Below are 27,023 nucleotides of genomic sequence, written 5' to 3' on the forward strand. Positions count from 1 at the left end.
TCATCTTTTGAAGAAACTCAAGGAGTTTGAGTCTATTTAGGCAATTTTGAACATTGTAGAGGGCGTGAAGTGTATGTGTTTTTTTATGACACGTTTTGTTCTGCAACATACCAACAATAAGGCCAAGTAAACCCATAACATGACATGTATGCATCTTCATAAAAGGACTTTGGAAAGTGTTGCTTTGTCAAGTCGTGGACAGTGGAGCCTCTTTTCACCGCCGCTCTAATCCACATGCATGTGCCGTGGAGGTGCCTTACACAAGCTTGGACTGGCTTTCCAGCACACTCTTGTGGAATGTTCTTGTTAGAGAGGTGTTGTTCTCAAAACATGCAACGGCTCAAGCGATTATTTTTAACTGGGACATGGGGGGGTGGTGGCATTGCAGGGCTTCCATTTTGAGTGACTTCATTGGCTGCTATTGAAATCAAGTATTTAATTTTGAATTGGAGCCGGGTAGTTATCAGTACATTGATTTACTTGATGTGGAATTACAGAGTAAATGAATGAAAGTTTCATTTAAACAATTTTAGGTTAGGAAAACAACTCGCCCAACTTGATTGGTTGAAACTAAAATGCATGCCTCCAAACAGTTTTTGAATATGCTTAAAACACATTAATAAATATATTTGTATGTGTTACAGCAAAAGCCGAATTGATTCCACAAAGATTAACTTGTGACACTAACCAATTGTATGCAGGCCAAAATTGATGAAATGTTTGGAATGCCGACAAGTTGCCGGCCCGGCCATAAAGTTGCCTGCCCCAATTTTCACAACTTAAAACACAAAAAGATGTGTAATCGCCCAAAAAACATTGTTGCGAAGTATAAAGTTTTTCTTTTTAAACTAAGGAACTACCTACCACAAATGCTCCCTTGCGTAATTTATGGTAAATAACCCACGCTGAAGACATTGCTCCAGCTGTCGTTTGTCATTATTGTGAACAATGCAACGATCGCGTTGGGTTGTCTGCTCAAAGCTACGTGGACTCCTCTTTCTCACCGGCTTTCAAAACTCTCAAGTACACTTTTCAGTCAGGGTGTAGTCTGAAGCAGGCTTCTGATTGGCTGTTTCGTTCGTTTGGCAATTTGCATACGCGGCACCGGCAGCCAATCAGAAGCCTGTTTCGTGCTTCGGACTACACCCTGACTGAAAAGTGTACTTGAGTGTTTTGAAACCTGCTGAGAAAGAGGCGTCTGCTTGGCTTGTAGCATTTTGTTTGGGGCTTTTGCTTTATTGAATAAAACAAACGTTTGATTTGAAAAAAAATGATTGTTTTTTTTCTTGAAGAACTTTGTCGGCCATGCTGGCCGAGACGTTTTGAAAGTTGTACGCCCGACGTAAAAGTTGTATGCCACCGGGCAGACGCTATGTCAAACACTGGCATAGGTCATCCACTTAACCGTGGATGTATTAGTTGTGGAGGGTTTTTAAATCATTTGAAGTGCTCATTCGATGTTTTTTTAGAACATTCCATAAAAACAGTGGCTGTTTCTCACATTATTTTGACATTCTATTGACCTCTGTTAGGATTTTGTTGTCCAAGTGCCCTTGGCCTTGTGTAGCAAACACCCCTGCTTACCTGCTTTCTGGTTTCGGTCACGTGGCGTCGCTGCAATGATCTTTTATTTGTTTATTTCTATTTTCTTTCTGCTCAAACGGTGCTCCTTTCCCTCCTTTTCAAGCCCACATTGATTATGACATCAGATTGTAGACTGAGAGTGGTTACTATCATCATAAGACAGCAAATAAAGGCGGTGGAACCGGTGAGCCACGTCAAGGTGATCAAAGTGGAAGCGTAACTCCACCCCGCCCAAATTATTCGAGTCTCCTCCTGCACTCAATATGGGCCCACTACATACGAGGCTGGATTGTATCCGGGCTCTTATGGGAGACAAGTAGGGCCTAGCCTGTGCCGCTTACTAAGAGCGCAGCAATGTTGCAAAAGCCGTCTCACTATCCAGCCGATGCATGTCCCGCGTGCCCCGCCTCAGGAATGTGGAGGCGCTGATCCTGCAAGGTGAGCTTTGTAGTGGGGCGAAATGCAGGAAAAACAGTCCAGCAACGAGCGCCACAGTTCGGCCATTGTTTTTAAACGTGCCCTGTCAATGAATCTGGGATTGCAATGGAAAATCCTGTATTGGCGTTGGTCCAGTTGAGTTGGAACCTGGAAAGCAGGTATGAAGAATGTGCAGTCTTGTAACATGATGATGACACGTTTAGACTGACAACACACAGAGCGGATACTTGAGGCTGTGCCAATGCAAAGCAGGCGGTGGCATTGTTTTCTGGGTGCGTATGTGTGCGCCTTGCAACTACGGTGAAAATAATTTGAAAAGAACGCGGGTAACAGATAAATAGGTCATTTGAACAAAAAATTAGTCATCCAATGGAACATTATACAAACAAGTATTTGGAAACAAATAATGGACATTTCCTACTTTTGCTCAACTTGCCCCCAAAACATTTCGGTCAAAGTGTAAATCGATTAGTCGTGTCTGGAGTGAAACACTCAGCGAAAAAATTGAAAGCTTCTTTTTTGTGTTTTTCTTTGCAGAGCTTTGTTCGACTATGACCGGACGAGGGACAGTTGCCTGCCCAGCCAAGGCCTGAGCTTCTCTTATGGCGACATCCTCCACGTGATCAACGCTTCCGATGACGAGTGGTGGCAGGCCAGGCTGGTGACACCTCACGGGGAGAGTGAGCAGATTGGGGTCATTCCCAGCAAGAAAAGGTACCTTTCAGCTTCTTTTATATGTTTGAACGGAGGGAAAAATCCACCCCGCCAAACAGAGGCAACTGAATCATGAGGAATAACAAGATGTTACTGAAAAGATGAAATTAAGACATGGAAGCAGAAAATGTCATAGCGTGATTAACTAATTTGCTGCCATTCCCAAATTTATTCGGGAATTGGAAAGTGTGATGCGCAACGCCATTCCCGAATTTGTTCGGGTTTTGATTTTTCTTGCGGGGGGTGGAGATTAAGCGCTGGTCTGGCAATGTTTTTCCCATCCACGAGGGAGCAACATTTGCCTTTTGTCCATGCGCTTTGTTACAGCTTCAGCTGTTGTTGAAGCACTGTACAAATCAGTAAGTATTGTATTTTGGACATCCGCCCCCAATTCAAGCTCAGATGACTCCAGACCCATATAACAAAAATGACAAAAACCCTGGCACTGCAGTGAACACTATTTTGCACATTGTCTGGCAGTGAATGAGTTAACGTGTTGCACCTCACAAAAAAAGCAAGATGGTGAATAATAATAATATATTTTATTTCATTTTATTTATTTAAGAATAACTTTGTCACAGCATTGTGCTCTCAATGCCACTTGACAGCAAAACTTGATTTTTCTGAAACTTCCTGTGTCCAGAGTGGAGAAGAAGGAGCGAGCCAGGTTAAAAACAGTCAAGTTCCACGCCCGGACAGGCATGATTGAGTCCAACAGGGTAAGTAGAACGGACGAGCCTTGTGGGAACGCTCGGAAAGCCCACACGAGGAGCCGTCATGTTGCCACAATACCAACCGCACGACACACGCCAGTCACACGCTACACCAAAAATATTTTGCACTGGGTGAGTATGTATGTAGCGCGTCTTCCTCAAGTAGTGGCCTCGAGGCAAGTGGATCTTTTCCTTTCGCTTAAACTCTGTTCCACCTCAGAAAAAAATAGGACAGTCCTCACTGCCTGGTTTTATAGTCATTGCTACGCAAACAGACATTAGAACTTTATGAACAGTCGCCGACAAATGGCAGTCGTCACAAAACTACTGGCTAACGGTAGCTAACGGTCAGCAAAAAAATGGTACTTGTGTCCCAGTTTGACATTACTTTAGTTTTTCCTGGGGCCGAAACAAACATTTGCATGCACAAACCCACACAGGGATAGTGAATACTGGACCAGTTCAAATGGCTTTCAATGATGCCGGCCGGCCACTATATGAGGAAACGTGTTTGATCATGTGTGAATTGGAAGCACAAACAGTGTTTTGGAAACAAAAGCTGTTCATACCCATCCATGACCTATTTCTCATTTTATTATAATTTGATGTATGTTCCATTTTATTGTTTTGCATGCGTGTTGAGTACCATCATTGAAATCCATTTTTTTGTGTGTGTCTGTACGTGTGTGCGTTTGCCCTCTCATCTTCCCCTCCCTCACTCCCTCCATGCCTCTTTTCCTCCCTCCATGACTCCCCCGTGGACAAAGCAGCCGGTCAAAGTAAAGCGCAAAAAAAGCTTCAACCTGTCGCGAAAGTTCCCGTTTTACAAGAGCAAGGAGAATATTGTGCAGGAGTTGGTGGCGTCTGAACGTGAGTACCAGCTGCGTCACGCAAATGGGGAGGGAGGGGAAGGGGTCGGTCTCATGGCTTTCATCCTATCTTTTCCTCTTTTCACGCTTTAGTTCTGTCTGTCCATCCGTTATCCTTCCTTCCTTTCACTCTCATGCCGCTGTGGTGGGCCATGGGCTACTTGGCAGAGGGAGCGCAATTTTAGGACTGTTACGTCTATTTGCTTTGGCTAAAAATTGGGAAAGAGCCGACTTGACTTTGACTTGACCAACATGACTTAAAGGACAACCGACGCCTCCGGACAAGTTGTGTCCATAATTTGTAAAATCGCTTCAAATGACTTCTACTGAGCATATTTTACAAAGATTCCACCACATATAGCTATATTTTACGTTTTAAGACTTGCGCTGAATATTCCGGAAGTCTTGTTTTTGAGTTGGTGACGAGTCCTGATGTCACGGAAGGAACTTCCGCCCCTGACTCAGAAAAGGACACACAATGCATTTTGCGCTACTTTGTTTGGTCTGAAAACTTCGTGTTGACCCGTGTTGATGGCGAAATTAGAAAGAAAACACATGAATAACGCAATGGTGAATCGTTGTGTGTTGCACCAAGACTACTATTTGATATTCGCAGACGCAAATTCCCAGCAAACAAATCAGCCCATTTTGGCGCCATTTTCTGCATTTTCTGGGTACTACATTTCTGTCCAGATGCCTCAAAATGACAGGGAATGAGTTCTTTAATCGATTGCAAACATTTATGCTTTCCTCTTCAGAACTATTTGAATCATATTCATAACTGGATGAGTGACAAGAAAGCATATTCTCCGAATCTGAAGCCATTGTTTTGATTCACAAGGCCAGACATCTTGGCGTGACATCACGAACAAGGGGGCGGGACCTTCTGAAACTGGCCACTTCCGGGTTCAATTTGAAGTAGTTTTTGGACACTAAGTCATTTTTATTGGTGTTTTGCATTTCACTAAAAATATCATCCAGCGTGTCTAGGGTATTTTAGATGCTATAAAACGTTTTTCTGATGTCAGTTTGGAAACAAAAAAAGTGGTGTCGGTTGTCCTTTAACAAATCTTGCCTGGATATGTTTAAAAGTCTGGTGATATTCTACAAATCTGGTGTCAGCAGCAAAAGATTGTTGATATGATTTTCCGTGTCGACTGTTGAGCATGTGCCCAGTTTACCAGGCATGACCAATTAACCTGAGATGTATCCAGATGTTAATTTAGAGTGACAATATGCCTGGAAAGTGCAAGGCCGACCGACATAGATAGAAAAGCAACGTCTTTGGTCACTTATGCTCCATTAGCCTAGCGATGCGACTAACCCAAAAACTCGCACATCACAATAAAAATACACACAATGGAGTGTTGTATGGGACTGTAGACTAACGCAAGTCCGACTACTGAGGGCAAAGTGGGCTCACGTGGGCATTTTTTCTTGTGACTGAACAAGATTGTATGACTTGACCCCACTAGCTTCAAATTCACTCTTGGCACAACTTGATTTTTGATGCAGTAAAACCCATAATGTCAAATTTCAGACTTCAGCGTGATTAATTAACTTCCGTGTACCTCTGCCACACGTGACTGACTATCTGTTGCCCTCCAAGAGGAGTTGGTGTGTGCAGGCACATGCATACTTTGTGTGTGTTGTTGTCACTTACACAAACACACTTCCTAACAACTGAGCCTCTGCATGACTTACACCAGGACAAGAATGCCACAAAGCACTGATGTACACATGGATTACATATATATACATGCACAGTGGTTTTTAACATACAAGCACACACATCCTCCTCCTCCTCTTCCTCCTCCACTTCCTCTCTGCCCCGACTATCACTAACCTCTTCTTCTTCCTGTCTGCTGTCTTCTGTTGTCTTTGTTCTCTGCTCTCACCTGTCGGGACATCTAGGACTTCCCGGGGTTAAGCGATGACTTTTATGGATCAAAGAGTTTGAGTAAGTGTTATGGTTGTCCCCTGAGCACCGGTCGAGCAAGGGGGGGTGGGGTGGGGCTGCGTCATGGCGGCGCACAAAATTTTCACTGTACACGCACTCTTAATATGGATTCAGGTTCAACGGACAATTGTATTGGGACACCAAAGTGCCACCAGAGCTGCCAGGTTGGAGAATTTGGAGTTGAAGGAGTCTCCAACCTTTTTTGAAAAAGAAAAGACAAGCAGGTCTCCCTTCACTTCCAAATGTACTACTGCGGAAATAAGGACCTGTTTAGTTGGGCAGGAACCTTTGTTTTACTCTATTTGTGTGAATGATGATGGCTGGATTCATTGTACCTTCTGCCATCTAGTGGAAGAGCTTTGGATTCTGTGCGTCGTTAGCATTTGATTGCCGAACGGAAATGTGAACATAACGTCGACAGTAATTCTAACTGTGTTGGTGGTCAGCGAGTGTTCAAGTTAACCAGCAGGAGTGCTGTTCTTCTGTTTATGTTGCTTCGAGGACAGTTTTGTTTGCTTTGAGGGTAATATACCCTGCACCAAAAGATCATTACGAGCGACTACGTGTTAGAGATTTCTTGCTTGATTAGATTGCTTGCTTGATGCAAATTTCCCCATTGTGGGACTGTCAAAGGCTTTCGTATTCTGATTACAAAGGGGGAGGGATCCTCAAATTTAGCATTGGAATATGCGCACCCCGACAAAATCTTTCTGGACTTTAAATGTCACTGTGAGACTAATAAAGGCAAATCCAATCCAAATGCATACAATCCTCTGTGTCCCAAAACTTTTGTCCAGAAAGCTTCGGTAAGTCAACAATCATTGCACTCGTGTGTGTGACAATGGCCGTTAGTTAACTACAATGGGAGTTGTGTTGGTAAAGGTGATGCGCTCACGGGTATCCCCGTTACCGGAGCTGCTTGTTGCCATGACAATGCTGACATCACAAAGTGCAGGCCCGGCTGCTGTTTCTCTCCAGCAGTCGTTGGAGTAGCACACTCCCCGTTTTCTCTCGATCGCCCCCGACGTGATGACACGTGTAGCACGAGGCAACGGCGTTCGGGGTATGATTGCGTCTCATTTGGCAGGGAACGCTTGATTTCTAATTGCCCACACTGAAAACCGCTTCCCGCTATTGACACTTGCATGGCTGCCACGCGCAGCACGACTTCTGCTTTCTTTCTGACCACTTTTTTTTCTTCTTCCTTTCTTGGTTAACTTAGAAGAGTGATTCCAAACCACCAGGCTGTAGCGAAACCATCACATTTCATTGAGTCGAATGAAATGCCGTGAATTACTTAACTCATTCACTGCCAGACGATGTGCAAAAATGTGCCCACTCCAGTGCCAGGGTTTTTGTAATTTTCACTCAAATTGCAGGACCCACAGAATATTTATTGACTTTTAGGATTGCATAAACATTCCACACAGTGTTAGAAATCTTAGAATCTCTTCATTCAACAGGAAAAAAGAGTTGATTCCTCAGTTATATGGGCAGTATCTGAGCTCGAAAAAGGGGGCGGCTGTACAAAATTCAATTACAATAAATACATATTGATTTATATAGTGCTTCAACAGCTGAAGCTGTAACAAAGTGCTAACATGGACAAAAGGCAAATGCTCCACTAATAGTTGAGGAAGTCTGATCATTGAAACAAAACCGTCATTCCTTTTATAGTTGTGGACTATAGTTGTGACATTTTCATTGAAGTCGTCCCCTAAGTAGAATACGGCCTGGGTCAAAGGTTGGGAAACACTGGACTAAGATTACGACTATCAATCCCGTGGTTTGTAATTGATCTGACGTGACGGCGGACGCTTAAAAAAGCGCCTCCCCGCCACCCCTGCCTCTCAGCTAATCTGCAACCTTTGATCTCCTCCCTTTTCAGAATGCCTGACGTCCAACACGAGCGACAGCGAGAGCAGTTCAAGTGAGTGGCCTCGGTCTCCTCTCCGCTTGATTGACACGTTTGAAAATGTTGCGGGCGGGGTTCCACAAATGGTCTTTTGAGGCGTCGTCTTTGCAACAAAAAGGACAGAAGGGTGGCGAAGCAACAGAGCCAACTATTTGAAATCCAAAACGTGTTGGCGTGCCAGCAGGGTGTAAGCGGCCATCTGATGACTTAATGTGTGTTTTTCATTTTCTTGCAGAGGGACAGGAAGACACAATACTCTCCTATGAGCCGGTCATCCGACAAGAAAGTGAGTACATTTCAAATCACACTGCATCGTCTTTGTCAGGGAATGCAATTTTCAAATGGTTGCAACTCTGCTTCAGTGCAGCTTGTGGGTTGGCTTGTTTTGTTTCTTTTAATTTGATTTTTTTTCCCCAGTCTTATTCTGCCTCAACTTAATGGGGGTCAAATAGTTTATTTCTTTTTATAGTCACCCGCAGAGGCTGAGTGCGTTTGGATGGGCTTGTAGAATACACTCTGTTGATGTAACAATGAGACATGAAAGAGCGAGAGAATCCAGCCGGCTTCAAGATTCACAATGACATCATCGATGCTAGTATTCTTCCCTCGTTCACGTTAGCATGAAGCTAGAAGACAAAGTGGTGCAGGTGAAATGAGCCATTGACGTTTGTGTCGCTTTTGCGTCCGCCTCAGTTCACTACACAAGACCCGTGATCATCCTGGGCCCCATGAAGGACCGCGTCAATGACGACCTCATCTCCGAGTTCCCTCACAAATTCGGCTCCTGTGTACCCCGTGAGTTGACGGCACTTCACGCGCGCACGACCAACCCGCACAAAGTGTCCAAACCAAGCTGCGCTTCACTTTCTACCCACCAGACACGACCCGTCCGAGGCGAGAGAACGAGATGGACGGTCAGGACTACCACTTTGTGGGCTCGCGGGAGCAAATGGAGAAAGACATCCAAGACAATAAATTCATCGAGGCGGGACAGTTCAACGAGAACCTTTACGGAACCAGCATCCTGTCTGTCAGAACTGTGGCCGAACGGGTACGTCGCAAAAATACGCTCCTCTTTGTTGTCACTGGTCATCCAATTCGGTAGCCTCATCGAGGACATCCAATATCGTGTGTGTCATCGTCCGCAGGGGAAGCACTGCATCCTGGACGTGTCGGGCAATGCCATCAAACGACTGCAGCAAGCACAACTTTACCCCATCGCCATCTTTATTAAACCAAAATCCATCGAAGCCCTCATGTAAGTGTTCCGATCGCAGTTGAAGCGACGGCGCCGGCCGACTTCCCGCCTAACTTTCCCGTTGACGTCCCGGCACGGCAGGGAAATGAACAAACGGCAGACGTACGAGCAGGCCAACAAAGTCTTCGACAAGGCCGTCAAGCTGGAGCAAGACTTTGGAGAGTTTTTCACAGGTAAGGCGCGCTCTCACTCTTTGACTCTCACCGTTGGACCGAGCGTCAATGCGTTTTTGTGTGCGCGTGGCCAGCTATCGTCCAGGGAGACTCGCTAGAGGAAATCTACAACAAAATCAAGCTAATCATCGAGGAGCAGTCCGGCCCGTACATCTGGATCCCGTCCCCGGAGAAGCTCTGAGCTCACCGCCCACCATGGCGCCGCCACCACTTTGCATCGCTGCAGAGTCCCCCGCTCCCAAAGCACCCACCATGCCTAAATGCCCTCAACCGCCCTTCTTTTTACAACGTTTCATATAAAGTTTTAGTCTCATCATTCTGTTACTCTCTAAATGGAAACAAAAACAAAGTCTTATCACCATTGATTACTGTGACTGTGCACCCCCTGCATGAATTTTTCAACGCCATGCACTACAGACCGGAACGGAGACCCCTCTTTTCTTGGGGGAGGGGTCATGTGGAAAGAAAGCAAAAACAGGAGAAAAAAAAGAGGGGGTGGGGGCAATCGGGAATCATTCCTATTGGTCAACGGACGCAAGGTGGAAATGTTTTCACGAGGAACACGTTGAGAAAGACAGAAAATGAGAAAGGAGATGCAGGGGGAACAGAGACGAATCACATCGACTTGGAACACTTTGTAAATGTTCATCCGATCTCATTGAAAAAGGAAAACCGCAAAGATGAGACCTTTTGGGTTGTTAATTTTTTTTGTTTGTTTTTGTCTTGCCCCCCAAGTGACTGGATTAACGGAGCCCTACTGACGGTACTGTAGTTTCTAGGGAATTATTTATCATCTCCACAGGAAGAATCCCTAGATTTCTATTGTGACATCACAAGATGAATAAAATCCTGCAGATTTTACTATACATATAAATATATATATATATATTGAGAGAGCGCGTGAGAGAAAAAAATGTTTTACACTTCACTAGAATGGTCCATTTGGAGGGCTTATCATTCTTGTTTTATTCTTGGCTTGTGTTTTTCTTGTCTCTTTTTGTTTTTTGGAGCTGATTTTGGGTCAAGGTGGGATGTGGGGGTGGAGACGTGTAAGTGGGCTCTGCAAAACACCAAACTGCCTTACATCCAAATACTGATTGACGAACTGTTGTCATCCTCTGAGTATGATTGCACCCCCACAACCACTACGATGACAACAATTTATCCACCAAAATTAGGATTTCCTTGAGCCGCCACTCTCCAAGCCACCAACAAACTAGAGTGTGGAGCTGCAGACCACCCTCTTACACGCTTTGCCTTCCAAAGTGTTTTTTTTTTTTTTTTTTTTTTTTGGGGGGGGGGGGGGGGGGGTTTTCTGATTTACTGGTCGCACGGTACTGTCCTATCGGCAGCCTTATGACGGGTAGAACACATTTATTGTACTGGATGTCATGCCCATTTAAAAAACAAAAAAGAGCTGCTTTGGATTGTCCAACAAAATACAACACTAAAGTTGAGCCTAATTAAAAGCTTTGTGATATCGATATGAATTATTCATGATGTGCTGTGTACCGGATTGGTGAGGGTTAAACAAAAAACTAAGATCTTTGGGTTTGGGCTGAGTTCAGGAATCTCAAACATACGACTGCGAGGCCGCCTGAAATGCAGCACGACAAGCAAGCTTCTTACCGTTAAAGCTCAACTGTGAAAAGGGATCTTCTCATTTTTCTCCTCCTTCCCCAGAGAGCCAAACCCCCGAACAGGAAGTGCCAACTTTGACCACTCTGGGTCCCTCCACCCGACCCCGACCCCGCCCCAAGTCCCTCCATTGATCCTCTTTTACTCTCCTTTGCCAGACAAGCAGCTTTCATCACCTGTGTAATCCCCCTCCGACGAGTTCAGGGAGTAACTGAATGGAACACAGCCATTTATAAACTGTTTGCAGACTGTTTCAAAGGGTGTGCTAGCTGTACAATGTAAATAAAACCACAAACAATCCCTCCAATATATATATAACCCCCCCCCCCCCCTAACCCTCCCTCACCTATGCTTCATGCATGTGTGATTGAAAGTGGGACAGAATACGTTTTAAAGACTACAAATGTCAGGTAAGTCAAGTTTGGAAGCTATTTCCAAACAACAAAAATATTTGCTGTGTTGCCTATGGATTACGTCAGGTCTCAGTCAAAGCGGGGGCCCTCTTGTCAAAGCGTCTGCGTGTATCCAACGAAGGCATCTAGATAGATTTGCTCACAAAAAGTTTGAGGTATTGGGCTTTTGGGGAACATATCTTGATTCTATTTAACAAAGTTACAAATTAATCTTGGAGTTGTTTTTAAAGGGTATTTCCAACTTAATACATTTATTTTTCTACACATTAATTTGCTTCACTTTTTTTTAAACATACATGTTTGCCGTTGAGCATTTTTAAGAAAGGTCTGATTTCCTTTGATTTCAATCAAACCGCACAGAACTAATTTTTTGAACGAACATTTCACTTATATAATAATTTGTTTATTGGATATATATATAATAGATTTTTAAAAACAATTATATTTATTCACTATTGAGATTGAATTAAAATGTGCACTGTTTTTTAAGGCACTCCTCCTGTGTGTGTGTATTATTAAATAAGCAAGCAATAAATGATCTGAATTACAAGAAAAACTCTTATTTAGTCCAGATGCATTTATTGACCGAACAGTTTAATCCGTGGCAAGGCTTCAACCAAAATCTAAAATGAAAGCGGTCATGGATGGTCGGTCCATATCGCAGAAAGGCATTGAAAGCGCATTTTCGGTTCATGCTGCCATTTCACGCCAAAGCCCGATCTCCCAAACTTTTTGCAGTGTCATTCATGAAGGACGAAGTGAAATCCAAGCTGACTGTTAATGAAAAAAAAGCCCGTGCGGTATCACCGACCTCAGTCAGCCATGTCCAAGCCCAAAGACTTCACTTTCTGCTTTTGTCCATTTTGAGACTGTGATGTAAAAACAAACAAAAAAGATGGACACCTGTGCGTGTGTGTGTGCGCATCATTGATGAGGTTGACCAAATGACATCATTTTACTTTTTTGTGTGGAGGGCGGAGGGGATGTTCTGTTTATGGCACATGTGTGCAGTAAGTGCTTGCAAACACGAACCCTTTTGATTGTACAGTCCAATTGTCTCCTTGTGGCCACAGATGGTTTCCAGCCTGTCGGGACGGTCAAGGCCCAATCGGGCTTCCTTGTCCGAGTTCGCCAGGTGACTGCCGTCCTACTATATACACCATTATTATACACCCCCCCCCCCCCCCCCCTTTGGGCTTTTATTATTTGGGAGGACTTGACAAGAGTTTATTTGTTTGGAAATAAAAATATGTGACTCAGTTATGATTTCCACATGCTTGTTATTGCACGATGGTCAAACTCACTTCAATTTATTTTGTGGCCCAACACAGCAAATTGTCTACTTCTTGTTTTCAGCTAAATTATTATGGTTATTTTATTTTGGCAGAACATCTGAAATAAATATTGCATTTTCCACTCTCAAAAATCTCCCCACCAAAACACTTTTACTGTCTCTCTAAACTGATTTCATAGTTTTGTTTGTAGTTCCTAAATAGATTTGATATGAGAGGCATTGAATGAATGAAACAAAGACTGATGAAGTAATTAATTGTGGCGATTATGCGTGAAACTTTTTAGGTGGTTTACCGACACGAATTTCCCGCGTCCCATTTTATAATTTAGCAGAGATTCTAACCACACGCTGAAGTGTGTGGTTAGATCAACACAATGTTGTAAAACAATTCAAATCCATCCTCCCCAAATTCCCCCAAGGAATCTTGCTCATTGCTTTCATGTCAAAATGTACAACTACAAAAATCAATGTCAAATGTCATCGAATAAAGATTGCTTTAATATTTTTGAGACTCTTGGACCCAGAGGTGACACAGCGGAGTAAGCAGGAATGTCAAATTACTATGTCCATGTTTTAAATTTGCAATTTATCTACAACAAAATGCTTTCAGATTTCTGCAATCTTCCAATTCTTACAAAAGTGTTTCTTCTAAAATACTCAAACACAGTGGGTCAGATTTAACCCATGACAGTTTTGGTGTACGATCCAAACAAAAGAGGTTAATTCCTATTTATGAATTCATTTTCAAGAAATTCTTGCACATGTGAGCCCTTTTTTTAAAACGTCATTCCAAAATTCAAACATGTGCCTTGAGCCCAACAATTTCTCCGCACCGAACGTTCTGGCATATACGCTTCACGACAAATTGGATGCAGCTTTTCGTGCAACGGTTTAACACAAACGTCATGAGAGGAATAAGAAAGAAAATAAACAAGCAATACGTTGCCAGTATGAAAAGCCACCTGCTGCCCCAGTGGTTTTATCCTTCCAGGAGTGAGGTCTTGTTCTTCGTGCCATCAAGACGGTCCAGGATTTTGCTGTACAGATGAGTCATCTGTGGACGCATGCAGTAGTCAGGCCCCAAGATATTGGGACGCGGCCGCATTTTTTTTTTTTTTTTTCAGAACACCACCACGCTGAATTTGGAGATGAAAGGAACAAACTGCGCTTTAATCGCATCTTTTCAAATGCCATTTACATCCAACGACAACAGTTTGGATGTGATGAGATCATTTATTCGTCTCACGTTGGAGAAAGGGAAAGGGTCAGGAGGTTAGGGTTAGGGTTGGGTTGGGTTAGGGAAAGGGTTGGGGTTAAGGTTTAGGGATTAGGGTGAGTGGTTGGGGGTTATGATTGGACTAGGGTTAGAGTTGTATTCAGGGTTATGGGTTAGCGTTGGATTGGGTTAGGGTTAAATTAGGTGCTAGGGTTTGGTCAGGGTTAGGGGTTAGGTTTAAGGTTTGGGTTTAGGGTTGAGTTACGTGAGGTAGTTTTTGAGCGTTGAGTTAGGTTTGGGTTAGTTTAGGCATTAGGGTTTTGGGTTTGGTTACGGTTGGGTTAGAGTTAGATTAGGGTGAGGAGTTATGGTTCAGGGTTAAGGTTTGGGGTTTGGGTTGGATAATTTTTAGGGTTTAGGCGTCAGGGTTAGGGTCAGAGTTGGATTAGGGTTAGGGTTGTGTTATGGATTCAAATTGGATGAGGGTTAGAAATTAGTGGTTAGGGTCAGATGATGGTTGGGGTTTAGGGCTGGGTTAGAATAGGGTTAGGATTACTCTTTGGGGTTAGAGTTAGATTAGGGACAGGGTTAGGGATTAGGGTTGTTTTAAAATTAGGGGTTAAGGTGCAAGTAAAGTGTCTACCTTTCAAAGCATATCATTTCGAATCAATTGTGTTGGTGTTTCCAAAAAAATATGATCGTGACCACGTCCCAGACGGGCCGTAAATGGGAATGACATTTCATGACATTTCAACCTGCAAATCGTCTCACGCTATTCGTATCCAAATCTCGACCATGGGGGCTTCTCTCCTCCTACCTGCGACTTGTAGCTGTCTTGCAGGGGTCCCAAGTGGCATACGAAGCTCATGGCCAAGCTGCACCACTTTTCCGCCTCCGTGTAGCGCGCCAGGCTGTACAGCAGGATGCCCGTGTTCCAGGCACGGGTCAGCAGCCACAGGATCTGCGTCTCCGGAAGACCGTTCTGCGACAGAAAAGATCCCCAAAAAGAGACAGATGGGGCGAAGATACGGCCCTTCATGAAAGCGAGTGGCAACTCCTTTCAAAAGACCCTTAGCCTCCTTGTTAGAATTCCTGAGGCGGTTCCCAGAGTGAAAAGTGGGGGGAAATGTGCAATCCCGCTGATAATTTGCTGCCTCTTTCAGACTTTCCAATTGACAGGAAGAGCGGTGGTGAATGGAAGCATCCGCTATTTCTGCCGCGTCAAACCCTTTTGGGAGTCAACGGGGAAACCACATCAATCTATCTTCATTCGTGACGTCATGACTGAAATAAAAGTAAAACCCAAAATGAACATTGCGAGTGGAGACGACATCGCGCTGACTCACAGAGGCGGCTATGACGGCCAGCGCCTCCTCGTAGTAGTCGCAGGCCTCTTGCAGCAGGCGGGCCTCCATTTGGGACGCGCCGCTGGGCAGGGAGAGCTTAATGAGGCTGTGGATGCACTTGCTGAGGAGGAGACAAAAAGAGTAAGGAATGGAGGGCTGAGGGTTTCCAAAGTGGAGGGTTGTGGCCTTGCCTGCACTGCGTCGGGTCCACCTGAGCTTGTTTCTTGTAAACGGACAGCGCCACCCTAAGGGCCTTTTTGCATAGCAGAGGGAAGTGGGCTGGAGGTTCCATGGCTAAAGCTGAAGGTGCAAGGCAAGAATATCGGGCGAGTTTGTCAACGGGAAGGTTAATCATCCGTTTTTGGGGTCACGACCTTTTCTGTCAAAGCACATTTATGGCCTGGTTATTATATCGTGAACTGGACAAATACTCCTCTAATTCAGTCTGACAAATCCAAAGCTTCATACATGACCCAGTTCCTCATTGCTTCCACAATAACAACATGGCTATGAACAGAGCAGCCAGTTTACAGAAGCATAGTCAGTGTTGCTGGTCGATATATTTTGGAACTTTTTGACTTGGTCTTTCAATTCCTGCATGAAGCAGACAATGGAATCATGTTCACATTTGTCGGATAAAAAAAGGAGCCCGGCGAAATCAAATGCGCCAAATGCAGCCAATGGCATGGCGACTATTTACACCAGGGGTCTCAAACTCCGGTCCACGAGGGCCGCAGTCCTACATGTTTCGAGGACCGGAGTTTGAGACCCCTGATTTACACGTTGCAGAAGAATTATTTCAGTCGTGAATTGTAAACTTTGAGGGCGAGCTACATGCTTCCGAGCGGCAGATATTGGGCGATTTCATTTCTTTGAGTTTTACCCGCAATGGTCTGCAGCACTTTAGCCTCGACGTTCTCCTGCTCCAGGACAGATTCCAGCACGTTGGCCACCTCGGGGTCGTTGAGTTTGGCGCGTGCCTCAAACTCATAGAGCAGCAGCAGCGTATCCGTCGGGTCATTCGGGTAGCTTCCTGTCCATGTCAAAATTCACTATCTTCGCTCCGTAGTGACTTTCAGTTCCGATTTCGACAACTCGCATGCTACCTGTTGCCTTCAGGGTTTTCCACACTTCCGTGCATAATGCAATGTGCTCCAGAGCCTGACTGAGATCTTGTGACTGGAACAAACAAGGACACCCCATCACTGTTATTGTCACTTTTTTCAGACCACGTTTACTAGGCACGGGACAACACCCTGTATTGGTTGCCCAAAAGCAAACTCTGTCCTAAACTAAAAGGTGCGGATCTTTGAGCAGAACTAGAGGGGAGTGGCTGGAGGGTGGCGCACAAACCCGGTCGGCGTGAGGAGCAGTTCTGCACCACTCGAGGGAGGCGGCGGCAGCCATGAGCAGGCATGTTTTCTGGGCCATTAAAATGGCGCGATCGGGCCGACACATCTGGGAGAGCTGGACAGAAAGGATGTTTAATTGGATTGGATTTGCCTTTATTAGTCTCACAGTGGAGAAATTTCCATTTCACAGCAGCAAAGTGATGAAAGGAATGAAAGTAGGTGATCTGCTGGAAAGGCAGCCACTCTCACGGCGCCGTCTTGAAGTCAAAAGAACAAATAATCTGATGACATTAAATAATATGCAAATTTCTCCACTGCGAGACTAATAAAAGCAAATCCAATCCAATCCAATCCAATATTGCACCGTAGCACAACCACAACAACAGGTGTGCTGACCTGGTAGGAGAGCACAAAAAAATCCCGCATTCTGTCAGGGTTGCTCTCACACTGCAGAGCCGAGTTCCAAGCTGTGAAAATGCACACGTGTTGAAGTGTTATTATTTGTCGACAGACAAGCAAAGGAGAAGTCTTTGGTACCCATCTTCCTGAACCAGTTGGCTTCCTCAGTGCACTGCTCTGCTGTTAGGCACAGTCGCTGTGAAAGCTTCTGCAGTGCTGAAATGACGGCAGATCAAAAAAAATAATCTTATAATGGACTCAGGACGTGACCGATTGTGCATGTGCGCATACCCATCTTTAAATACGGCAGCAGCGCATCCAGACTCGCGTCCCTGTCCAGAAGTATCAGAAGCAAAGTTGACGAGAGTGTTTGGAATCTATATTTAGCGCGTACCTTTTCTCATCATCAGATGCTTCCTCAGTGGTGAGAACGAGTCGCACCAGACACCTGGAAAGAGATTAATTGTCTTTAGACTGGTCACTATTTTCAACATTTTGGACAGTCACGTTTTTCAATAGGACAGGGAATATGGCTGATGTCAATCAACTGTAGAAAAAGACCAGCATCAACTCACTTTTGTTTTATTTCATGGATATTTTGGTTGTCACCCACCTGAGAGCCTTCAGAACCAGAGCTTCATCTTTGCAAGCTTCACACAAATTTTCCAACACCTTTTTGGCCGTGTCCTGCTGTTTGTTCTGTCACAAGAAGCAAAACGTCCTTGTCAGTCTCAAGCAAATGTGGCAATCGGATACAATCAGTGGTTTCAAAAACGTCACAGATTGGTCCGCGCTTACCTCCAAGGCGATCTGAGCGGCCCGGCAGAGGAGGCTGGACGTGGCATTCTCCGACACGGGCCCGTCGGCTTCCGGATTTTTGGAAAGAAGCGACATCATGCTCACGGCTTTGGCGGCTGATTCACAACAGGACGGGCTGATTACAATCCAATGACAGCAAAAGGCTGTGAGCGGATTTTCATGGGAAGCCACCTGTCTCCACGTCATTCTCATGCATGGCGATCTTGTAAATACTAAATTGCGTGAAAATGCTGTCGGGGTCGCAGCGCTCAGCCTCGCGAACGGCTTCTTTAGCCTGAGAAACACAAAATGGCATAACCTCAACTATTCGGTAGGAATGAACTGAGATGGGTCGGTCTCGCTACCTTTTCCAGCTGCTTCAGTTGCAGGAAGCAAAACGTTCTGTTCCTCTGCAGTTTGGCTAAGTTGGAGTCCATGTCTCCGGCTTGGAAGAAACTCAGAGAATAGTTGTACCACTGTAGAGCCTCAGAGTAGTCTGTCGCCTACGGAGAACATCAAATGAACATTTCACCGTTCTTGTCTGCATATTCGAATGAGCGAGAATGAAAACCTGAGCGGCGGGAAGTCATTAAGTCCACAAGTACCACAATTATGTGTGGCTGAGTTGAGCACTATTCAAAATTTGTTTGATGGACTGATTGAATAAAAATATGAACTGCACATAACTTGTAGTAAAAAAAATATCTGGTTTTGTGTATTTTAGAGTATGTTTTTCTTTCTACTTTGACTTACAGTGCAGGAGTTGAATGGGGACTTCAACTTTTTTAACACAAGCATTAAAACTTTTAACGCATTCACTAAACATCCCCAAATTTATTCGGGAATTGATATCCCGAATGTGTTTGGGTTTTTCTTGCTGGGGTTGTTGATGAAGTGCTGATCAGACCTTTGGCAATGCCCTTTCTACGAGGGGGCATCATTTTCCTATTGTAGAACCACCCCCATTCCAAGCTCAGATAACTCCAGACCCATATAACTTGGGAATTTACTCATTTTTTTCCGATGAAAGAAAGGAGTCCAAGGTTTCTTACGCTGCATTGAATGTTTATGTTGTCCTACAACTCACTATTATGTGGGTCCTGGAATTTGAGTGAAAATGACAAAAACCCTGGCACTGGAGTGGACACAGTTTTTCACGTCTGGCAGTGAATGAGTTTAAATACAAGTACGAGTGCTTGCAAAATAATGGGTACAAAATGTCATATAAATACAATAAAGTCTCGTAATATCGATATTCTCGGGAGTCGGAAAAAATATCGATATAACCGGACTATCGATATATCCGATCCTGCGGCATGTAAATTTTGTCCTTGCGTTCATAGAAATAGTATCGTAATAAGCTGCACTATCGCTATAACCAATATCGATATAACGAGACTTTACTGTAACTAAATACAAGCAACAAGTTTCAGGATGAACCAATGCACGCAAATGGATTGTCTGTCCAACATTTGTACCTCAACGTATTTTGCTGCTTTATCCCACATCATGGCATGTAAGCTTGTGAGGTCCTTCGGTGCCAGCTGCTTTCCCGTGTAGTGCACTGCGCAGGCGCAAGACGTTACGCTTGTTAAAATTTTTGTACATGTGACGAATTAACATGCTTCCGATGGTGTGCGGCACCGTTGATGACATCTTCTATCTTCTGCTTGCCCAGCAGCTCTTTGTCTCTGTGCAGCAGGAGCTCAATGTGGAGAACGAGGGCGGTTCCCAAGGCGGGCGACGACTCAAAGCGCTGACTCGCACGTTTCAAAAGCTCGAATGCCGGCGCTTCTCTGGAAATCAAAATGAGTATGCAGTTCAGATTGTTGATATCTAGATTATGGACAGTTAAGTACGACTGTGGTTTCTAAGTGTGCGTACCTGTTCTGGGACAGGAGGAGTTTGACTGCACTAAGGCAAATTTCAAGGGAAACGTCAGCTCGCAGCATCTCGTCCAGACCTGTTTAGGTCCAAACGTTTACGTCTCACGAGCGAATGTTTAAAATACACGAGAATGTAGAATGGTTTAGGACGGGAATTCTGCTTGTCTATGAAATCACCTGCTGCGATGCTTTCATCAGAGGCCCCACAACTCATAAGAATCCTGATCTTTAAGAAGAGCCCAGAGGTGCTCACACACTCCTGACAAAAGTGGCAGACCGCTTATACGTTTTTTTGTTTTTCACAGTTTATCTTTTCTTTTTTATGTCTGACCTTGTTGGCCATGTCCACGGCAATAAGGGCCTCAGCGTGAAACCTCAGAACGTCCCATTCCAGATAAGCAGTGGCCAGAAGCCGCAAAAGTTTGGCCTGAGGTAGTCGAAACAGAAACGCATTCTTTCCAGCCTCATCAGAAAAATAAAGTTCAAAGAAATAAAAGAAAGGTCTTGAGAACTCAACAATCGGAGAAGTTTCATCAATTTTTTTCTCACTCTCAAGAAGTTACAGTATGTCGCCCCAACAAAATGCTTCAACCCGGATCCTATCTTACAACTCGAGATTGAATACCTAACCTGAATTTGAAACAATAACTAATTTGAAACCCAACAATCAAACCCTAAACCTATTTTGAAACATTAATCCGAGTTTGAAACCCTACCATGAAACTCTAACTCAATCTTTGAACGATACACTTTGAGTCCTTAAGTCTACTTTAAAACCCTACGACCCGAAACCCTAAATTTATGTTGGTGTCCTTCTATGAAATCTTAATCCTTATTTGTGACCCTACTTTGAAACCCTAACCCTAATTTTAAAAATACTTTGAAACCCCAATCCTAATATGAAGCCCTACTTCGAGCCCAACTTTTAAAGCCTCCCTAGAAAGCCAAACCTAAGTTTCAAATCCTACTTGAAAAACTAAGATTAGTTTGAAACACTATTTTCATAATATAATCCTAACCCTAAAACATAATATAAATTAATTTTAAACCCTATTTGGTGTTTGAACCGTAGTTTTGATACAGTTCAGTAAACGCTGCCGCGTGTGGCTGCCACTGCTCACCCGCAGAAAAAATATCCTGTGACTGTAAAGTGTCCTTGAGAGTTTCGAAAGGCGCTTAGAAATGAAATGTATCATCATCATCATCATTATTATTTTTAATAATAATAATAAAAACTTACTTTGATACCCTGACTCGACTTAAACCCCTGCTTTGAAACACTAACCTTTCTTTGCAAGCCTACTTTGAAATCCTAAACTGAGTTTGGAACTTTCCTCCTAACGTTAAACCAAAACGCTACCCTAAATCCATAATTTGAAACCTTAACTCTGTCTTTTTTTTGTGTGTGTGCGACATTTTACAAAGTGTTTGTAAAACCGATGTATCCTCAGGTCCTTTTCTGAAGCAGTCAAATATTACTTATGTCAGGGGTCAAAGTTAGTGCAGGTATAAATGACACTGGTGACGTGTCCTGCCACTTTATGACCATTAAGGGCAACAAAAAAAGGGCAATTATTTTTTACCAAGTCACATGGGCAATTAAAACAACTACCAAGCAAGACGGCATCCCCCCTCCAAATCCTGTACAAAAGTACTTTTGGTAACAACATTCATTCATGTATCTGCTCTGACGGATTTTCACAGTCAGGCATAAATAAGCACATACAGGAACTGTCACCATACCTGGACTTGGACCTCAGGTGCATATTTGACATGAATCTTGACGATGTCATAGCTCTGCCTAAAAAAATAATAATCACCATCAACAACATAAATCCTCATTGCCTCATGATAAAATGCAATACATATACCGTAACCAGAAGGTACATTCTTCAAAATTTTGATGCTGGTAGGTTTCAATTCCAAAGTTGTAGCACATTAGAGACAAGAAGCTCGTCTGCAACAGTGAGAGAGAAAAAAATACTGACATCCGCTTTTTTCATCCTTTCCACTGAACATTTACAGTCTCAAAAAAAACAGTAAAGTAAAATGTTAATGTGCATTCAATTTTTGTATGTACTACAAAATGAAAATGGAGCAATAATTATTTTAAAATAATATATCCAAAGCTATTTTACACATTCCAGACATTTTTTTGTATGATGGGCTGAAAGTGCATTAGCAAATGTGCATCTATTTTTTCCCACTTCACTTGAGCGTCTTAGTTCCTGGAAAAAAAAATCTCCCGTGTGACCTCAAGTTGATTCAAGTGTACTTGAGTTGGTAGACGATGTAGGATGTCTTTGCAACGTTGCATGTGAGCGACAGCCTCTTGGTGTCTCCCTTGAATCACAGCCTGCAAAGCAGACAGAGGGGCTGTGTGTTCAAAATCCTTCATTATCCACTACGTCAGAGCTCGACATATGGCTCTTCAGTCATCAGCTGTGGCGCTCGGTTTAGGGCACTTCATTTGCTTTCCATCCATCCATCCATCCATCCATCCATCCATCCATCCATTTTCTGATCCCCTTTTTCATCACAAGCTCCGCGGGTGTTGCTGGGGCCTGTCTTTGCTGTCTTTGGACAGTAAGCGCGGGATAGCCTGAACCAGTTGCTAGCCAATGGCAGGGCACACAGTGGCAAACAACAATTTTCTCTCCAACTCACATCTAGGGACAATTTGGAGTGTTCGGAGTACACAGAGAAAACCAATGCAGGCATGGGCATTTGCGTCTCAACTGGGTTCGGTACCTCTAACAACTCATTCACTGCCATTCCCGAATATTCGGGTTTTGCTTTGTTATGCTTGGGTGCTGATAAAGCGCTGGCCATGGCCTCTGGGAATGTTTTTTTTTTTCCTTTCCACAAGGGGGCAGCATTTTCCTTTTTTCCATGCTAGCGCTTTGTTCCAGGTTCAGCTGTTGTTAATCAACCAATATGTATGTATTCTATTGTATTTTGGACAGCCGCCCTCATTTCAAGCTCATATAACTCCAGACCCATATCATTTAGGAATTAACTCTTTTTTTTTCTGATGAAAGAAGAGTGTCCAAGGTTTCTTACGCTGCATTGAATGTTTATGTAGTCCTAAAACTCAATATTCTGTGGGTCTTGGAATTCAAGTGACAATGACAAAAACTCTGGCACTAGAGTGGACACATTTTTGCACGTTTGGCAGTGAATGAGTTAAGAACCACTGCACTACATGATGTTTTTAGTTTTTGCGGACTTTGTGATCTACAATGTATAATAAGTCCTTCAAAGAGTAGGAAGTGAGAGAATGATTCTGAACACAGTCATGCGTTCAACAAAAAGTGAAATTCCCATCAATCCTGTTTCGCCCGCTCATTGTTTCTCATTTGACATTTTAGCTGTCGGGCAAGTCTGTCATCATAACACCTCTTCGGCTGCCAAATCTCACAAGTACAAACGTGGAAAGTGTCGCTACATCCCACCGATTCTGCCTGATAGGAGAGGATCCGGAGAAGGTCTTTCTCCACGTCCATTTTCAATGAGTCACTATCCGGTGTGCTCTGGCCTCTGGCTGTCAGCAAACTGAACAAGGTTTCCACACTCTGGTGAACAATTGGAAAATATTAGAAGACAACAGATTGCAATTCTTCATTTGTGTGTTTATCGTAACCTTATGCTATCTTGCAGTTCATGTTTTGTGTCGCCATTACAAAATATATTTTAAAGCCATCATTGAGGTTTATAGTACAGTTCAACTATGTTGTGTTCATTGTAATGGTGTATTTAGTTTTGTTTCATGTGCTGTTGCACAATGTGTACTGTAGTAACAATTGCTTATCAGGCTATGTCAGTCCATTACTGCTTACGCTCTCTATGAAGACTGAGCAGACCACTTCAGAAGTAAAAAAAAAGATGGCATCATATTTCCTCTTTTAGCTCATCAAACTCTATGTTTTAATCAACCTTGACAGTCATTTTGAGCAGAGGAAATAGTGGAAAGTTTTACTTCATTAATGTAAGCCCAGTCAAGTTGTCTCCCAGGTCAATCCAACAACATGCCTTTTAGATCCAATTCCCACATCACAGACATTTTTATGGATGCTTTCAGACCACTGGAGTTAACTATTAACTTCTAGTATCACCTTGTTAGCCAGCATGAGGAAATGGTCAGCCATCTCTGGATTCTTGCAGTCTAACCAGGTCCTTCCAGTCCTGCCGGCCATCTATAAATCATAAAAAAATGTCCAAATAATTTACCGCATCGAGTTTTTTTTACTGGCTTACAAGTATCTGCTTTCGGATGGTGCCCTCTGGTGGATTAACCGGCTCACTGCAGTACATCAGACAGCATGCTGCATGTCGTGCTACAAAATTACATTAGTATGATAGAACACAGTCAGTCATAAATGCAGATGTCAAAATCTTATTTTGGAACAATCTATCCAAATGATTATTGTCTGTCCTTGTACCTTTGGCTTTTTGACTTGTACTGGCAGAGTCGCCTACATTCTTACTAACAGCCCAGTTCCACAGCTGGATGGCACACTCTTCAAGCTGAGACACAGAAGAATTGGAACATAACTTTAGTCAGGCCGAACATGACATAAAGGGTACAATGTTGAAACATTCAGACTGTCGAAACTGAATCTACCTGTGGATCCAGAATTTTCACATCATCTTCCAAAGCAGAAACCTCAGAGAAGAGCGTCTCAATCACCTCATTGGAATTTGTTTGCTGATGCTGAACAAGATCTGCTGTGAGGCCTGAGAACACCCCCGCAACGCTAAGGATTTTAGACTTAAAACGTGAACTTTTTTAACAAATCTGAGTATGTTCATTCATTTAGTCAAGGTACTTGGTTTACCCTAGAAAATGTAGGATGGGTGTAAAATAATCAGGCATCAAATAATGGTGATAAAAGACACATTCGTTTGACAATTTATGGTAAGATTTATGGTAAGATATGATGTGTTGGTGTTTCTGTGTTGGTGTTTCTTTACTGCAAGTAAAAGTAAAGTAAATACTGCAATAGTGCAACGATATTGCTCAAACGATCTATAAAGACGATTGTGATCAACAACAATTAAGAAATAAGAAATTGAGTCATCAACAGTGTTTATGAAATGGTCATGCCTTTATCAAATCATTTCAACCGCATTCAGCAAAACTTCGTGGTAAAATGATAAGACCTTGCCAGTAGTTATTATAAAATATTGTCATTATTTGTGGTGTTTGTAAATCAATACTGAATATTATTTGAAAAGTGTTAATTCGTTTTGTGTGACTTTTTTGCCTCGTTTAGCTTTACCTACGTTAGCCTAGCCACATGATATCATTCATTTACGTTCCGTTTAGTCGGTAATTCGTCGGCAAAACGATCTAAAAAAATCTAATTGGCATAAAGACTGTGGCTGTCGAATGAATCGGCTTCTTACGTGTTACAGCTGAGACAAAGTGCTCCATTTCGATGTAGCGCCACCTGGAAAATAGAGCAGAAGTTTCGCTCCCGATTTATAGCAACCACGAAGCAAGTGGTCCACAAAGGTTTTGAAAGATAAAGAGAGAGAAAAAAATTTGACCCGTTTAAACATATTCTTCACCTTTGAAATCTATGGTTTGACAACCCTATTCAATACATTGAATAAATACTGTTAGAAATGTCTTAAAAACAAATTTGGAATTGAATCTTTTATCAACTTAATTATGACACATAAACTTTAATACTATGGCCTGTGAACTTCCTGTCGAACAAACTATGTACTTGTAGTTAGAAAATTGTGTCATTGTAAAGTGAAATGATTCGCTGTAAATGTTTTGATTGGTCGATCACCTTTTGAAAATAAACAAATGCATGATTAATATGATTTAAATTAAATGAGGGATCTATGCATTTACCAGTGTCACAAACCACAGGCCAAGATACAATGTTACTTATACAAATACAGGACATTACTGTCACATTACTGTTGATGAAATTCAAGAAACAACCTCTGTGGCTGTTACAATAACATCACAACTGCCCTAAAAAATAAGTCTGTAGAAGTTACTGCTTGCGTTTAAATCTTTCATGTTTTGAGCACCAGAATAATCCAAAATAAAATACTTGAAAAAGGTACCCATCTCACGCAACAACTTCCACCAATTGTTTCTGAGGCATTGGGGGTGTGACGACACACGGGGAGAATTATTGCTTTTTCACTTCAGTATCCTAATGTATGTCTGATTCTGTTACTTGATGCGCTAAAACTGCAACGAGCATTTCTATTTGTTGTATTAATTTTTGCAGATACATTTCCTGGTAGTACTAAACTACAATAAATCGATTTGCATCACTAGTCATTATCTTGAAAAGGGCTTGCCCACATTCTTGTTTAGAAAGTAGTTCTTACAACCAGTGTTGAATCTCGAATCTCTAAATACATCTGATAAGAGTTAATTATCCAATGTCAATAAAAATTATTCTAGATTATTGTGTTAATTAATTATTACAGTACTCCCCTGTTTTTTGTGCTACAGGGATGCGGATACCTAATTTGGGCAGAAAGGTGAGGGCAGGATGTTCTTATTTACCGTGCCTGCATGCTACTGATACAGCCAAGTATTAAAAAAACTGTCTGCAGCACATCCACACTCTGCGGGGCAGTGCGGGACAAAAGGAGATTATTTACATTGATATAAAAAGCACCGCGTCCTGTTTCTTAAGTTAAAAATAAATCCACAAATAATTCCACAGAACAGTGGGGAACATGATTGATATTGAATTTCCTGTTAAAGCAAGACTTTGGAAGTGCTGCCACCTTTAACCTCGCAAGGATAGGTCAGATTTGATCAGAGAACGTCGCACAAAGGTCACTTAAAATACAATCTTCAATGGCCCTATGTTTTGTAACTTTGTTGCTTTAATTCACTTTACATATGTCACTACCTCACTTTACATACGTCACTGCCTCACTTTCCATACGACACTACCTCACTTTACATACAGAAATTACATGTATTGTCTGTTGTCAATTGTATGTCTTTTTTAGCCACGTTATAAGTGCCTTGCATGTCTTGCACGCTGGGTCCGAGAGGACATTAATT

The 27,023-nt window shown here is 42.9% G+C and overlaps 2 protein-coding genes across 4 annotated transcripts in view; one reads left to right on the plus strand and one right to left on the minus strand.

Moving 5' to 3' along the window:
- LOC148901795 (disks large homolog 3-like) overlaps window positions 1–12,935 on the plus strand; it is a 72,728-nt gene extending 59,793 nt beyond the window's left edge. For 2 of the 3 annotated variants that reach the window (XM_088989824.1, XM_088989825.1), the window contains 10 exons: window positions 2,560–2,736; window positions 3,380–3,455; window positions 4,217–4,319; window positions 8,167–8,208; window positions 8,429–8,479; window positions 8,887–8,988; window positions 9,072–9,244; window positions 9,342–9,451; window positions 9,533–9,624; window positions 9,699–12,935. In XM_088989824.1, coding sequence (XP_088845950.1) covers window positions 2,560–2,736; window positions 3,380–3,455; window positions 4,217–4,319; window positions 8,167–8,208; window positions 8,429–8,479; window positions 8,887–8,988; window positions 9,072–9,244; window positions 9,342–9,451; window positions 9,533–9,624; window positions 9,699–9,805 — 1,033 coding nt within the window. In that variant the 3' untranslated portion in view covers window positions 9,806–12,935. Of the gene's footprint in view, window positions 1–2,559; window positions 2,737–3,379; window positions 3,456–4,216; window positions 4,320–6,232; window positions 6,279–8,166; window positions 8,209–8,428; window positions 8,480–8,886; window positions 8,989–9,071; window positions 9,245–9,341; window positions 9,452–9,532; window positions 9,625–9,698 lie in introns of all 3 variants that reach the window. The other variant, XM_088989826.1, reaches the window with a different exon arrangement.
- A 539-nt stretch (window positions 12,936–13,474) lies between these two features.
- tex11 (testis expressed 11) lies at window positions 13,475–25,442 on the minus strand. The gene is given in 29 exon segments (XM_088989823.1): window positions 13,475–14,023; window positions 15,003–15,167; window positions 15,532–15,652; window positions 15,723–15,831; window positions 16,415–16,564; window positions 16,638–16,710; window positions 16,885–16,998; window positions 17,280–17,350; window positions 17,421–17,498; window positions 17,574–17,605; window positions 17,677–17,730; window positions 17,896–17,981; window positions 18,081–18,196; window positions 18,273–18,375; window positions 18,446–18,583; window positions 19,559–19,644; window positions 19,725–19,876; window positions 19,965–20,043; window positions 20,144–20,225; window positions 20,298–20,393; window positions 21,710–21,767; window positions 21,838–21,923; window positions 22,242–22,322; window positions 23,422–23,541; window positions 24,082–24,217; window positions 24,219–24,303; window positions 24,409–24,493; window positions 24,591–24,703; window positions 25,376–25,442. Coding segments are annotated over 29 exon segments (2,772 nt in total). The 5' UTR covers window positions 25,404–25,442; the 3' UTR covers window positions 13,475–13,948.
- Between the last annotated feature and the right edge of the window lie 1,581 nt (window positions 25,443–27,023).

Source organism: Hippocampus bargibanti, linkage group LG02 (assembly GCF_051943395.1).
Source record: "Hippocampus bargibanti isolate YZ-2025 linkage group LG02, ASM5194339v1, whole genome shotgun sequence".
Lineage (NCBI taxonomy): Eukaryota > Metazoa > Chordata > Actinopteri > Syngnathiformes > Syngnathidae > Hippocampus > Hippocampus bargibanti.